We start from the raw sequence: 15,885 nt of genomic DNA, 5'->3' as shown, positions 1-15,885 counted from the left end.
TATGTCTCCCTTTATAATCCCCTTGTGTTTGCTGTCCTGTGTCAGTTCATTATGATGTTAGACTCTGTGAATCCTGCCTGTATTTGCTATGGCTAAGTGTGAGTCATTGCTAAATATTATCTGTGAGTATCTTGTCTTAGTTACGTGTCCTGTGAAGATCCTGTTCGTGTATTTGCTGTTAGTTAGTGTCTAGTCTTCTGTCTAAGTCTAAGTCTAGTTAGTCATCCTCTTCCTTATCTTGTTTTACCCCATCGTGGGCATTATTTTCCCCTTTTTTGTACTGCAATAAATTGTGTATTCAGTGTACTCTGTCTGCGCTTGGGTTACCCTTCCTCAACTTCATAACAGGGGCATTTTATTTCCATCCATTTAATTGCATCTGACAACAGATGGCGGTTATAATCTACTTGGGAATGGGAATTAGTTCAGCGCAAAAGTAATTTCTTGCAGCTTTCTGAATGGTTGAGACAAATGTCATACGTTATTTTTATCAAAAATAAAACAAACTAAAGGCATATGCATGAATACCATGATTTCGCAGCTGATGAAGACATTTTTACTATGAAAACGACTTTCCCCAGTGGACAAATAATACATCTATCTATTTATCTACACTCACCGGCCACTTTATTAGGTACACCTGTCTAACTGCTCGTTAACACTTAATTTCTAAGCAGCCAATCACATGGCGGCAACTCAGTGCATTTAGGCATGTAGACATGGTCAAGACTATCTCCTGCAGTTCAAACCGAGCATCAGTATGGGGAAGAAAGGTGATTTGAGTGACTTTGATTGTTGGTGCCAGAAGGGCTGGTCTGAGTATTTCAGAAACTGCTAATCTACTGGGATTTTCACGCACAACCATCTCTAGGGTTTACAGAGAATGGTCCGAAAAAGAAAAAACATCCAGTGAGCGGCAGTTCTGTGGGCGGAAATGCCTTGTTGATGCCAGAGGTCAGAGGAGAATGGCCAGACTGGTTCGAGCTGATAAAAGGGCAACAGTGACTCAAATAACCACCCGTTACAACCAAGGTGGGCAGAAGAGCATCTCTGAACGCACAGTACGTCGAACTTTGAGGCAGATGGGCTACAGCAGCAGAAGACCACACCGGGTGCCACTCCTTTCAGCTAAGAACAGGAAACTGAGGCTACAATTTGCACAAGCTCATCGAAATTGGACAATAGAAGATTGGAAAAACGTTGCCTGGTCTGATGAGTCTCGATTTCTGCTGCGACATTCGGATGGTAGGGTCAGAATTTGGCGTCTACAACATGAAAGCATGGATCCATCCTGCCTTGTATCAACGGTTCAGGCTGGTGGTGGTGGTGTCATGGTGTGGGGAATATTTTCTTGGCACTCTTTGGGCCCCTTGGTACCAATTGAGCATCGTTGCAACGCCACAGCATTGTTGCTGACCATGTCCATCCCTTTATGACCACAATGTACCCAACTTCTGATGGCTACTTTCAGCAGGATAATGCGCCATGTCATAAAGCTGGAATCATCTCAGACTGGTTTCTTGAACATGACAATGAGTTCGCTGTACTCAAATGGCCTCCACAGTCACCAGATCTCAATCCAATAGAGCATCTTTGGGATGTGGTGGAACGGGAGATTCGCATCATGTGCAGCCGACAAATCTGCGGCAACTGTGTGATGCCATCATGTCAATATGGACCAAACTCCCTGAGGAATGCTTCCAGCACCTTGTTGAATCTATGCCACAAAGAATTGAGGCAGTTCTGAAGGCAAAAGGGGGTCCAACCCGTTACTAGCATGGGGTACCTAATAAAGTGGCCGGTGAGTGTATATATCTCTCCCTAATTATCTATCCATAATTATCTAGCCAGGCCTACTATCTAATTGCATCTATATCTGCTCCACCAGACGGACACATTGGTGAGAATATCAGTTTTGTAAATTATTTCGTTTACCATCTTATTTATTAAGATGAATTGTATAACATGACAATATTATTGCAGAACATATTTCACTTTTCTTTTTAGAAAAATGTGTTAATTTGCATTTCTGTTACAGATCAATCAAACGGGTGTTCGTGTAGGCTGTTAATTGTAAGACTTGCTTTGTGAAGTTTTCGTGTTATTTATGAGATGCAGAATTTATTTTACACAACCGTCAACAGTTTCACACACTTTCACGTGTTTTTTCCAACTGCCGACGGTGTCGGCATTTCTCATTTCACCCGTTTTTCGTGCTTTATATAAATACCAATTATTGCATAGAGAGCGGCGTACGCCTTCTTTTGTGCGTACACAACGTTTATAAATGAGGCCCCTGCTGATTGTTGACTCTGGTCGAGGTTGTCTCCATGGCAACTTGCTGTAAATCCCTATGACAATCCTGCGGACTGAGGCACCTAGATTATGATGCCAGGCATAGCGACTCTCCAGGCCTACACATACATGAACATGTAGACAATTGTAAGGAAGCTAGGATAAAAATAACTCAAAGGGTGATTGAATTACAGTGAATAAGCACCAAATAAATATGCAAATATGTTATTGTGTAATTAAAACTGCCATGTGTCCTGATTAACTGGAACTGGTTCTCAAGATGTAGAACTTGGATCAGTTGGTGGAGCTAAGTGACCTATTCAAATCAGCTTTTCACTCATGTTCTTAATGCAACTTGAGAGCAATCCTCAGCATTTCTCTGATATCAAGCAAGTTGCATTCCAGAAAAAGAACCTAAATTCCAATGCCAATATTAATACATGTGGAAGTTTGGAACTCTTCAGCTATGGAATCAGCGACTTTTGCACTCGTTGACCCCGCTTCTGGGACTTCAGTTGTGCTTCATGGCTGAGTTGCTACTGTTCTTAAATGCTTCCACTTTCCTATAATACCTCTTACAGTTGACCATGGAATATCTAGCAGGGATGAAATTTGACTAACTGACTTATTGCAAAGTTTATTAAAATACTATTTATAAAGGCTTCAAGTAAAGCATTTCTCAAAATAAATGACTGTATGGGAAGTTGTCACAACTGTGTGGTTGAACACAAACAACAAGGATGAAGATACAGAATTGTGACAGAAGCAAACATGATAGATATGTTTTATTCATCGAGAAATTTGCGATCAATGCACACAAACAGAAAATGACTACAAAGTAATCAATTGCAGTGCCAGAAAAAAAAAACTCTTTATTTATAGCGTTTTTGGATCAATAATGATCCAGTATGAATCTCTTGCATCATGATTAGCACATGCAGAGTTTACGGATGTTCTTGCAATGCTGAGGAGATTTAGCTTCAGGACAATGAGCTTTAGGACTGAAGTTCTGTATTGTTGCAAGTCCCCCACCACCACCACCACCACCACCACCATCTAAACTCAAAATCAACTGCGTAACTCTGTTCAACTCATTTCGATAGACAGGCCTCTTTCACTTGGCATTCTAAAGGGTTGACATCTTTTTAATAATTTAATAGTTTACATGAACAAAAACAGCTTTCTGAAGTTTTAAAAAGCTCTAAAATGAATTTAAAAACTCATTCAATGATATAGTATTATTTAAAAGAAAACCGAAATATTTAATTTAATACCATAAAGACTACTATACAGACATAAAACCCCCACCCTCAACAAATGTCTGGTTTACTGTTTTGAATAAAATGTCCTCTATAATGATACAGTATTTTAATATCTTTCTGACATCATTTATCTTTCATCCAGCAGGGATATTCATCTAGCTCTCTTAAAGACCTATGGTGATCGCTGCAGAGTGATGGAAGTCCAAATGTCTGCGCCTTCTGCGTCTAAATCCAGGGTCGCATGACTGAAAATGACAGGCATTTAAAATTACTTTCACACATTCTACACTGTAAATTTCATTGTGTTTTCTTTGAAATTATAATATTCATTCAATAATTTATCTGGAGGTTACTGTTAAAGCAATACGAAGGGTAAATCACAAAAACAATACTATGGTTATTGAATATTTTACCTGTGCACATCTTCCATTCTGCACCAGGCACAGGTGAACCTGACAGTGCAAAAAAATGCGATCAGAAACTCCTGTGAAGGTGAACATCCTGAAGGAGAAACGGCTTGTTGTGTCAATGCCATTCTGTAGAACGTTCACTGTTCCATCCTCAGGGTTGGGGCATCTAGAAAAGGCAGACAAAATGTGAATAAAGACTATAACACTTTCAGTGCACCTTTAAACACACAATTCAACATTTCAAGCAAAAATGGTTTTTATTATTTATCTGTCATTTTTGAAGCAAGTGATGCATTGTTTAGGTTTTCAGGGGGCCTAATAATAATAAGAATAAAAAAAAAAACACAACATTTCACAGTTTTCACTTTTAGAGATGACAAATGTAGTCAGTTAACCATGGAACCTTCAAGTCAGTTACTCACTCTCTAATCATCAGATTCCAGCGAATACGATATTCGCTATCATTAACTGGTGTGGCCCAGCAGTTGTCCAGAACTATTGCAAACAGACTTCTATCCACTCCTTCCACCTCAACCGCCACATAGAGCTGCTGGTTAACCTGCACTTGCATGCCCCTCTCATATGGGTGGGTAAACTGTGCATCCTGGTAAGGAATCATATAGATCTGGTATGCGCCTTGGCCAGGAAGGTCAATGCTTAACACACTGTGGGTCAAAATGTAAAAGTTACATAAAACAATGGGGTAAAAATGTAAATAAAGAATGAACAGCAATGGTCATGACTAAAATATAGAAAAATAGCAAAAGCCACTTATAGTACAACTGCACTGTAAGGTTGGGAAGCATTAAGAAGTGAATTCCATAAAATGATCTGATTTGTTTACCAATAGAAAATATTTAGAATATACTGTGTATTCTTATTACTGCCCTCTGTCACCAGCAACATTAATCGAGCTTCATGAATTTTTTTTGTAATATTTGTTTAAAAATTAAAAAAAAATTCTTGACTTTTATTATGAAATTGTCTCATAATAATGCATCAATTTCCTGTTTCTTTGTACAATGTGGATCCTTAACCTGTATGTTTATAATAGGCGTAGGGGGTTAAAGACTTGACAGTAGTTTCCTCACTGGGCACAGCCAGAGGGTACTACAATCTTTACTTTTAGATTTTAGAAGACAAAACAGGCTTTAGGAGCAAGGAACCGACAACATAAAGGGGAGAAACACACTCAAGACAAATGTAAGACTTAGAAGGTAAGAACGTTTTTATTATTTTGTAGTCAAACCTTTAAATAAAGAATGAAAAAACAAACAAACAATAAACTCTTATTCGTTGAGAAAATCAATGCAATTTGTCTCTGTCCACTGTCACCATTAAGTAATATTCACTATTGCTTTCAATGCTTTATAAAACTCAGTTTAGTCAAACCCCTATTACCTGTAGGAAATCTAATTCAGGCACATACAACTCGTTGTTAACAGTCACTAGAGTTTGCACTCTGGTTTTAATTTACGTCTTTGTAGATTTTTATATTTAAATTGCTCTGTCAAGGTTCAAGCTACTGCAATTCTTAATCAAATATCATTATGGACTATTAATTAGATTCGTTCACCACAAGTTAAATGTGTATTTTAGCACCAAATTTATTTTCCTTAGCACCTGACTGTTTCTTTCTTGAAAAGTGTAAACAACAATGATAACAATAAAAACAGGTACAGTAATGTTTAATGTTACAATTAAACCAAACTAGATTAAAAGGGTGTTCTTATACAGTATAGATCTCAAGACTCACCAGTTTAAACCCAATAAGTGATCCACATCTGTAAGGCTTGCATTTTAAAGTTTGTTCCAGAAGATGAAATGTTCACATTTTAATGAGTGTCCTAATCCAGTGGTCCACAAACAGAATTGATCCAGCCATATTAATGACTCAATCAAAAAAAATATTTGTCCTACCACTCTGTCGATGAAACAATTGACGTATTCTTGAAGTATTTTCTGATTCTCTCTTATTCCTTTGGGTTGGCTCACCAGTCCTCCTGCCCCAGTGCAAGAGAGCAAGGATAATGCTCTATCCAAAAATTGCCACCGTTGAAATAAGGCAACTCAGGACCAGAAGACGAATTGAAAAAGGATGATTCCAAAAATAGAGGGAGAGGCCCCCCCGGCTTTGAAAACACAAAGCCAAAAGAATAATTAATATCTGGTTTCTTGGATTTTCTTTGTCATTTGACAACATCATAACATTTTTTTATAGTTCTCTAAACATGTCAGTAAAACATATGTGATGCGATCTGGGAAAACCCGTCGGATCAGATGTCGCGCTGGTACGTTTTCAGTAAAGTCTAAAAATAGATTGAATGTCAGTTTTTTGGTCAAAAATAGTTTTTTATTAAATTATTATTCTATGACATCTTGTTTATCATCTCTGAATATAACTTGGGAAGATTCAGTAGTTTACTGCAGAAAAATAGGATTTATAATGACCAGCTGAAAAGACTGCGTTTCTCTTTAAAGGGTAACTAAAGCCCTGGTCAGAGCCCAACGGAGGGGGGCGTGCACCTGAGACGCATCTCTTTCTATGGAACTTGCCTACGTCACCAACAACCGCTGTGTCACGTACCACCGCAAACATCCAATAGGAAAGTTTAACTGCAGTAGCCACCGTTCAACCTGAAGAGGGCAGCACTAAGACGTTTTTACACCATATATTGTAGAAATAGAACACTTTACAAACAAATGCCATAAAAGTTACTCGAATCAATGACTGGTATTAATAAAGATTCATTCTTACAGATCATTAACTAAAAAAAGTTGGTTAAGTGTTTAGTTACTCTTTAACAACACACACGCAGGGGGAGCGGAGGGGGGAGCACAAATCTCCCGTATAGCTCTCCCTCTCTTAACACTACAAAGACAGTTCACCTATCAAAATAAATCACATAACAGAATAAAGTCCAGTCCAGGGTGAACTACAATGGCACGAAAGTTATTTATTTATTTATTTTTATTCAGCGTTATCGTGTGATTTGATGCGGAGCACAAGAGAACAACAGAGTTTGAAGCTGCTGGTTTAAAAGACCATGCTCGCCGCTCAATCGTCCAATATCAAAATGGTTTCCACAGGTTGATTTTTGAGTTCGTAAGCTTTCGAATGACACCTAATCTATGATGATTACTAAAATATGTGATATGAAAAAAGGCAATAAAAAAAGGAGTGCCAGTCGTCGCGCTAGCAGGATGTGAACCGTTTATTTAAACCTGTTTTTCTCAAAATTCTGTTTCTGAAAATCACAGCAATCAGCCAACTTTTGTTACAGACAACCGATAAAATAAATAAAAACAGATTTGGAAAGGGCTTGAACCCAGGTTTAATATGGTCTCAAAATCTGTAATATGTCAAATTTCACCATGTGGTGGGTTTTCCCAGATCGCATCACATATGTAGCCTATGACTTAACATTTTCTTCATAACTCATTATTCTAAATGAAACATGTATAACTTACAAAGTACACTTTATCTGTGTACTGTCAGTCCCAGTTCCTTAATTTTTAACATAAAGAATAAATCTCAAATATAGTGTATGTGGTCAATGTAATATTTATTAGTTAACATATCCATGTGCTGCTACTGCTGCTAGCATGCTAACTCCACAAGCTGCACGTGTGTCATCACCTATTTGGACCACAGTTTTCACACTACTTGTAAAACTACTTCTGCATTCTACTTATTATTACTCTACTATAGAGCCAGGCATTACAACATTCAGCACACGTCTTCATACAGACAGTTACCCATGAGAACAAAGATTCCCTTTCAGTCGGTTACTTTCAACTCACGTCAGATGACCGATAAATAGGAATCTCGTCGGAGAGGCCAATCTACTTTAAGTGTAACTAAAACAAGCCAATGCACATTGGCATGAGATAATAGCATCAGGCTGCATCATAATTGCATAATAGAGTCTCCAACACAGAACTCAATCAGCGTTCTAGGGAGGAAGAGGAACGAGAGGCCTCAACTGGAAACGTCAACCGGACTTGGATCCCAGAGCTCATGCTCTTCACAACAGCCTATCCCGACGCACGTGGGGTACTGAGACTTGGTACTTGGGCAATGTGCCCAAGGCTCGTACCACTCCCTTCAGTGACCAGGTGGTGAACCTGAGAGTGCTGCCCCCGGAGGAGGCAGACCCAGCCCTGGGTTTTCTCTGTCCAGTCCGTGCTCTCTTAGACAGAACTTCAGGACCTCAGACCAGATCATTGTCTGTTACGGAAGCCAGCAGAAAGGATAGGCTGTCCAAGCAGAGGATGGCCCACTGGATAGTGGATCGATAGACGTGCGCGTGCCTTGCCCGTTCAGGTTGCGAGCTCACTCAACAAGAAGCCTCACTAAAATATATTTGTAAAGCTGCGGGCTGGGTGACACCCAATGCAATTTTTAGATTCTATAGCCTGCGTGTAGAGCTGGTATCCTCCTGTGTTTTCACCTCACATGGGTATAAGCAACGAGAGGCCCGTCTCTTGTAGGCTTGTTGTGACTACTGTTGTGCTTATGTCTCCTGACTGAAAAACCTGTTGAGCCCTCTGTCACCCTTGGCAGCCGGACATGGAGGAGCGTATATCCCGCTATTTACCTGGCCTATATCCTGCTAAATACTAAAGAACTGGGTCTAGGCTAGGTGCCATTTGTGTGACCCTGCAGGGATCCCATATAATGCTTTTTTGAAACAGAAGCCTGTGTCTTTCCCTTTGGATCATCAGTATGTTGATGACCTCCGCATGCATGACAGGGGCATTGCCACCCACCACGGTATAACTGATTCCTCGGAAGCAGAGAGGAGACCGTGTAAACTGAATCGCATAGCCGAGCCTGATGATTATCGTGAGCCAGCGGGACAGATAGGAAAGCTCCAAAACTGAACCAGCAGGGTCATGTGAGCCACAGAAGTACCCACGACCATGACCGGCCCAGATGTGGTAGTGCAACCTCTTTCTGAAAGAACTGCAACCCATCTCTTATCTGCCTGTAACAGGAGTGCCACATCGCCTGGCATTCGGTGGGCTGCGGGACTGGTATGGGCTGGGGCACCTTCCTGAAACCACCTCCACAGCGCAGGAGGGCGTGTTAGGTGGCAAGCATACTGAGGCATCTGAGCTGGCGGCCATGGGGTGCCGCGGGGTCAGGACATGTTTGATAGCCTCGGTCTGCTTCTGGGCGGACGAGAAATGCCACCGAAGAGGCCAGCCTGGGATATGTGGAAGCTGAGGAAGCTAGTTCGCTCAGCGTCGCGCATATCAACCAGGTTAAGCCAGAAATGTCTGACCACGCATGAGGACATAGTCTGATCCAGGGAGTGTGCGGTCACCTTTGTTGCTCATAGAGCGAGGTTGGTGACAGCACGCAGCTCTTGGATGAGCCCTGAATCATCCCTACTCACGTGCATGTCATTGAGCACCCTGAAGGATGGCAATAGCAAGCTGTGAGGTGGCAGCCTACACCGCTGCTCTATAGGTCTTTGCCACCGGAGTTGACAAAAACCTACTGGCATTGGAGGGGTGCTCTGGTTTCGTCACTCCAGGTGGAGGTGCTGTGGGGACTCATGTGTTGCCTTCCCCAAAAATAAATCATCAACCTTGAGTGCTCAGGACATGGCGGAAGGTTCCACACAAGCCCGTGGCGCTCCTGGAAAGCATAGCTGTCCACTCTGGATCAGACTCAGTATGCTAGCACACCTGAAGATGGGAGCACAGCCGAACACTCATCTCCAGAGGACTTCAGCTCACCTCCTGATGGGCACTGAATGAGAAACTCACCCTGGCCTAGGTCATTGAGTCTCAACCAAAATATCTTGATGCATCCACACACGTGGACATCCTAACAGCGCTCGTGCCCATCAGCTGAATCTATCAGACTACAGAATTACATGGCCAGAACATCTGCTCTTTTTGTGAGAGAAAAGCTTGCAGCAGCTCTGAAATGCCTCAGGAGAAACATACCACTGCACAGTTCAGCAGGCAGGAATGTGAATCTCGCTGGAACAAGCCATCACACCAAAAATGACTGAAAGCTGCTTGTCTAGAAGTTCCCTTGAAGATAGTCAGAGAATAGGCTGCAGGAGTGAAGAGGACCTGTTTGCTCTGAAGCAGAAACATAACTGCATGTTGCCAGCGTACTTCCTTATATACCCACGAGATGGGGCAGAGTTACGCCATGCGAAATCCATTTCTTAGCCATTGACCCGTTTTGCAATACTCAAAGTTGATGGGCTTTCTAAGCGAAACCCCATTTTGTCATCACAACGTAACTCATAGTGACTACGTAAGGGAACTATAATTTTCTCCTCCAACTTCAAAATCATCCAACATTGTTGTTTTACTTTTTTTTTTTTTTGTAAAGGGCATTTGACTTAGTCTTTGCAGTTTCGCCTTGTAAACACTGGATCGCCTTTGTCACGATTGACCTTTCCAACGTGATCACGTAATACGTGGTGCATCACAGCTGGTGGAAGACGAGCATTTGTGGTTAAAAGGTATATACATTTTTTATAATTATTTTTTTTAATGACAGATCGTTTGGCTAGATAAGACTCTTATTCCTCGGCTGGGATCTTGTAGAGCAGGGGTGCCCAACCCCGCTCCTGCCGATCGACTGTCCTGCACAGTTTATCTCCAACCCTAATTAAACACACCTGAAGCAACCAATTAAGGTCTTCAGGATCACTTGAAAACTTGATTCAAATTATCAGGAAATTTTAAAGTGAAATAATCCTTTTAAAGCGAAAGCAGCAGAAGAAAGCAATCAATGTAGTTGTGAGAGGGTACAGTGAAAAAGCGTTGCTGGTAGTAAACTCATCACTCTACACAGTGTCTGCACTGGAGTACCACGCTGTTGATGCAACAAACAGTTGTGCAAATTCATTTGTCTTTTGTATCAAGTAGAATGAGCACTTGAAGTACGTCAGAAGTTGTGTTGCTCGCATCGTGCCATTTCCAGCGTAGACAGCTTTACCTATTATAATGGGTTCTGATGATTTTGTCGCATCATGCCGCTCACATTGGCTTAACCACAGTGTAGACAAAGGGGCTGTTTACCTGGCCACTTCATGCGTTTTCTCAGATCGGATAGCTATGTGATTTATCAAAACGATTTCATTTACACCTGGTCAGAAAATGTGTTTTTGCAAAACGGATATACTAAATCCGATCTTCAATTCCCTCTGCAGATTTAATGAAGTGCACGTCACAGAAAGCAACATATATTGCTGCATTTTACTGATCATCAGCTAATTTCAAAATAAAAGACAGCAATAAGAAAGAGCGTTAAAGGGATACTCCACTTTTTTTGGGGAACTACGCTACGCTTTTTTTTTTTCATTTATTCTTCTGCGTCGTTGTCCGCGTCTACGCACAATTACACATGGGGAGAGTGTGAAATCTGGGGAGTGGTTCTAGCAGACCAATCACAGCGCTTGCGGTACGCGTAGAATTGACACGTTAAATTTTTGGATAGGTGCACGTCAGGGTACGACAAAGGCTACGCACGCTACACATCGCCTATGGCAGTATAAATATATGGAAGTATAAATTGGACTTTAGCAATCAGCAGAGTAGATATCCTGATGCAGTGTGTATTGTTGCGGGGGATTTCAACCACACAGACTTAAAAGCAGTGCTCCCTAAATTTCATCAACACGTAAAGTGTGCAACTAGAGGAGCTAATACACTGGAAAAGGTCAATTCAAACATCAAGCGGAGCTACAAGTTAAATCCATTACCACACATGGCCCGGCATTAGGAAAACCACTCCTATCATTACAAAGACTGTTAAAGGGATAGTTCACTTTGAAATTAATTTTTGTTTTTTGTTTTTTAAACCTGCATTATATGACTGATAGACAACAACGGTTTGACTGAAAAACATCAAAATTGAAAATACTGTGGAAACAAAGACACATACATCTTGGATGCCCAAAAATTAATTTCAAAGTGAACTATCCCTTTAAAACATGGCCTGATGGAGCCTCCCAGCAGCTGAACTGTTTTGAAAGGACCTGTTGGGACACTTTTGAACACCCAGATCTGGATATGTTTACAGACAGTGGTCTGTGTTATATTAAAGGTTGTCTGAGCGATCCTGGGTGTGGTGTTGACGTTCAGGATATTTTCAAACAAATCGGAGGCTAGCTTGACCCTCCCCCCTCCGCATCTCATCTCCTCCCCCTCCCTTCCGTGCTTCCTGAAATAATTGTGAACGTGCATTTGTAGCTAATTATATCCTTGTGTGGGTTTGGCGAACATAAGCGTCAATTTAGAAGAAAAAAAAAACAATTTAACGTTACCCACCTGTCCAGCAAAAACAGAGCAACCTGAATGTCGGACTGGAAGCCCTTCTGCCGCCGGAGTTCTCGCCATCGTTCAAAAGCTTTGCTACCGATGTAAATTCGGAACTTCGCACGTTCTTTATCCGACTCCTTCTTTTTAATTTGTTCCTCGGAACGACGTCTCTTTGGTCGTGTTTCGGCCATTTTTCAAACTTCCCTCTGATGCTTCGCTGCTCTCCTTCACACACACACACACGTGCACGCGCACTAACCCCCCAGACCCACCCTCAAATACTTCTTGCCAGTGATTGGCTGGAACACTGTTTGTTAGGTTTCGTGGTCCAGGTGAGACATGATTGTTTTTGTTGCCGTTTGTGGAGCCTGTGGTGTCTACAGAGACCGCGTTTTATTACAGTGTGTTTAGGGGACAGGCAGCCAGCCGATAGTGAGGAGACGTTTGATGTATGTGACAAAAAATGTTTTGGCCCCACATCGCTTAGAGAACCTTTAAATACTGCATAGACATTGTAACAGTAGACAGATGCATCCAAGTCTATCCCAACCAGAAGCCCTGGATGTCAAGGGAGGTCCAGCATCTGTTATAACACTGCTTTTAGATCAGGTGACAGGGTTCTCTACAGTGCAGCACATACTAATCTGAAGAGGGGCATCTGAAAGGCTAAGTCTGACTATAGGAGGATTACACCTGTACAGCTGTACAATCCATTGTCCCCTTAATCGCAAATAAATGTAAACTTTAGTAACACTTTGCAATTGAACTATAGTTGGGCTTCTTGGTCCTCTTCAGCCTAACATCTTGATTGGCATCATTATCCCTCAGTTCTGGCCCGCAACTAATTCTAATGAGGTCCTCCACAATATCAGGATGCAGACTTGTTTTAATTTGTGCATTTCATCATCAGTGAGCAATCCGTGTGTACGTGACCGAATATAGTGTCTTTGAAGCTCCAGTATGTAACTTAATTCAGAGTAATACACACGCACCTAATCCTATTCATATTTAAACTGTCTTTTTGCAGTTTACACAGGCTATTCCATATCGCGATTACAACAAAGCACTTAATAATAAAAAGATTACTACATCAGCTTGATCCGTCACTGATGTATCCCAGGATTATTCCTCACAGCCTTGCAAGACAACTTAAAGAACTGTAATCTGATTAAACTTGTGTTTTATCGAGTTGATGTTGGGGCGCTGACACGTTTGCATGGATCGCCTTAGATCACTTGCGTTTGAATAGCGCGTGCTCTCCGTGGGCATGATCAAATTAAAAAATAATGAGCTATAACGAGCTGATATGAGAACGACTGAGATCAATCTCTTTTCATATGGATTACATAAACAGAGAATATTTGTTTTTGTTATGCGTTAGATCATTTAAAAGTACACACTTAAATAATTATAAAGTTAAATAGCTCATGCCTGGGTGTATTTGCTGAGTTTCGTTTAAGTTTAGAGACGTGCTAAAAAAAAAAAAAAAAGTTCACAGTGACGGAGAGCCAGGAAGCACACCCTGTTTATTTTCTTTATTTTACAAAAGCACAATGTTTGGTTACACTTTATTTCGATAGTCACTTTAGACATTCTACTGACTACAAGTAACTTTTCAACTACATGTTAACTAAGTGTCATTAGAGTATTAGTAGGCTGTAGTAGACTGTCAGTAGACTGTTAGGTTAGGGTTAGGTGTTAGGGTTCAGGTTAGGAGAACAAGTTGACTTGTAGTTGCTAAGTTACTTACAGTCAGTTGAATGTCTGTTGGGGGAGCAACAAAATAAAGTGTTAGCAGATATTATGCTGACTGTCTACTAATCCTCTAATGATAGTTAGTTGACATGTAGCGGCAAAGTTACTTATAGTTAGTTGAATGTCTAAAGTGGACTATCAAAATAAAGTGTTACCCAATGTTTTGTTTTATAAGTGGACACACAAAAAAGAAGGTATTCAACAGTTTGAATTTTTTTCATATTTCTTTGGTCTATATGACCAAAAATGACGGAGTATTTATATTTTGCTGCTATGTGAAAAAAAAAAAAAAAAATCGAGCAAAACACACTGGCTCTTTGACGACCCCAGAGGGTTAAAGAACGGTTAGAGAACGGTTTGCAGGAGATTTTCTCCAAACTAAGCCATTTAAGGGCGTCAGGACATATATTACTGTCCCTCATTCAGTAAGTCAGTCATCTGATTTTAGCCGCCCAGTAAAACATAAAATCGGGAAGTGCCATGCCACCTAGGGTGCAAGGCTTTTTTCTGAAACCGAGGATTTTTGCTGTTCTTTTTTTTTTTTTTTTTTTTATAACTTTAAACTGAATCAAATTGAAATAAATTATGTGTAGCAGCTGCATTGATTGGCATAATTTGCTTTTCTTTTTGAAATTTTATTTTATAGGTAGATATCCCACTAAATCTTTCCAATATAGTTCAATACTTTAGGGAGACAAGTCAAAGGATCTGATAAATATAACAATGTGTCATCTGTATAGAGCAAGATTTTACACACCATATCCCCTCTGTGAATTCCTTTAATAAAAGTGTCTTGTCGAATGGCTATAGCAAGTGGCACCATTGCAATGGAAAATAAAAGTGGAGAGAGCGGGCAGCCTTGTCTGGTGCCTTCTTGTAAACTAAATAAGGCAGGGACTGTAAATAATAGTTTAAAGACTTCTAACATTAAAAAAGGAGTACCGATTCTTTATGAAGCCAGTCAGATCTGACGAAATAATGGATGAAACAAGCGCCTCAAGACATCGGGCTAACAGTTTCGCAAGAATCTTAACATCTACGTTTAGGATTGGGACAATAGGAGCTGCACTGAGAGGGACTCTTATCTTTCTTCAAAATAAGAGAAATAGTTGCATGCATAGTTGGGGGTATAGAATTAGAGGACAAAGATTCTTTGAAAACAGTGAGGAGCAGAGGGACAACTGTGTGTGCATTCTTAGAACTCCGATGGGAAGCCATCTGGCCCTGGTGACTTGCCACATTGCATACTTCTAATTGAATCTATAATCTCTTCTACCGAAATGACTCTAGGTCGGATGCCAAATCTGGGTCCAATTTGGGAATATTCAAACAATGAAAAAAATTGTCTAGGGCAGAATTATCATCTGGGGCAGCGTAATAGCGATGAAAACATGAGACCCTTTTTCTCCATATTATTTGACCTTGTTCATCACTAAGCTTCAATATATATATATATATATATATATATATATATATTGATTAGCAGTCTTCTGATGCAACTGATGTGCTAAAATTGTCCCAGCCCTCCCTAGCCCGAAGTAAACAAAACGCGACTTGACATGCTTGACACTCATTCATTCAACAGTTGACAGTCATTCAAGTTATAGCCATCCAAACTAGCTAACAATGTGGGAACACAACCTCAACGAAATTAAAAAGGGTGAAATAACAGTACCTTTACCCTCCGCAGTACTTGGCTGAGAGGATGACATGAAGAAGTGGCCTTGTACCACGTACAGTATAGTATTTTTAGCTATTTTGTAGATTCAGTAGCCTGTGACAGTAAGGCGATGAGCAATTTGAAAAGCTCGGAGGCATATCAGTAGCATATGGCATCATGACTTTTGCGTGAACGCACACTT

General features: G+C 40.7%; 1 protein-coding gene across 1 annotated transcript in view; it reads right to left on the bottom strand.

Annotated features, from left to right (window-relative positions):
- Positions 1–3,379: 3,379 nt before the first annotated feature.
- The window catches only part of LOC120491899 (uncharacterized), a 64,991-nt gene continuing 52,485 nt past the window's right edge, over positions 3,380–15,885 (bottom strand). Inside the window, exons 74-76 of the mRNA XM_089124759.1 lie at positions 4,390–4,632; positions 3,971–4,133; positions 3,380–3,802 (exon numbers count right to left, since the gene is read on the bottom strand). Coding sequence (XP_088980885.1) covers positions 3,722–3,802; positions 3,971–4,133; positions 4,390–4,632 — 487 coding nt within the window. The 3' untranslated portion in view covers positions 3,380–3,721. The remainder of the gene's footprint in view (positions 3,803–3,970; positions 4,134–4,389; positions 4,633–15,885) is intronic.

This window comes from Pimephales promelas, chromosome 20 (assembly GCF_988280905.1).
Source record: "Pimephales promelas chromosome 20, fPimPro1.hap1.1, whole genome shotgun sequence".
In the NCBI taxonomy this organism is placed as follows: domain Eukaryota; kingdom Metazoa; phylum Chordata; class Actinopteri; order Cypriniformes; family Leuciscidae; genus Pimephales; species Pimephales promelas.
The sequence above is the reverse complement of the archived record's forward strand: the minus strand, read 5'-3'. Positions and strand labels throughout refer to the sequence as shown.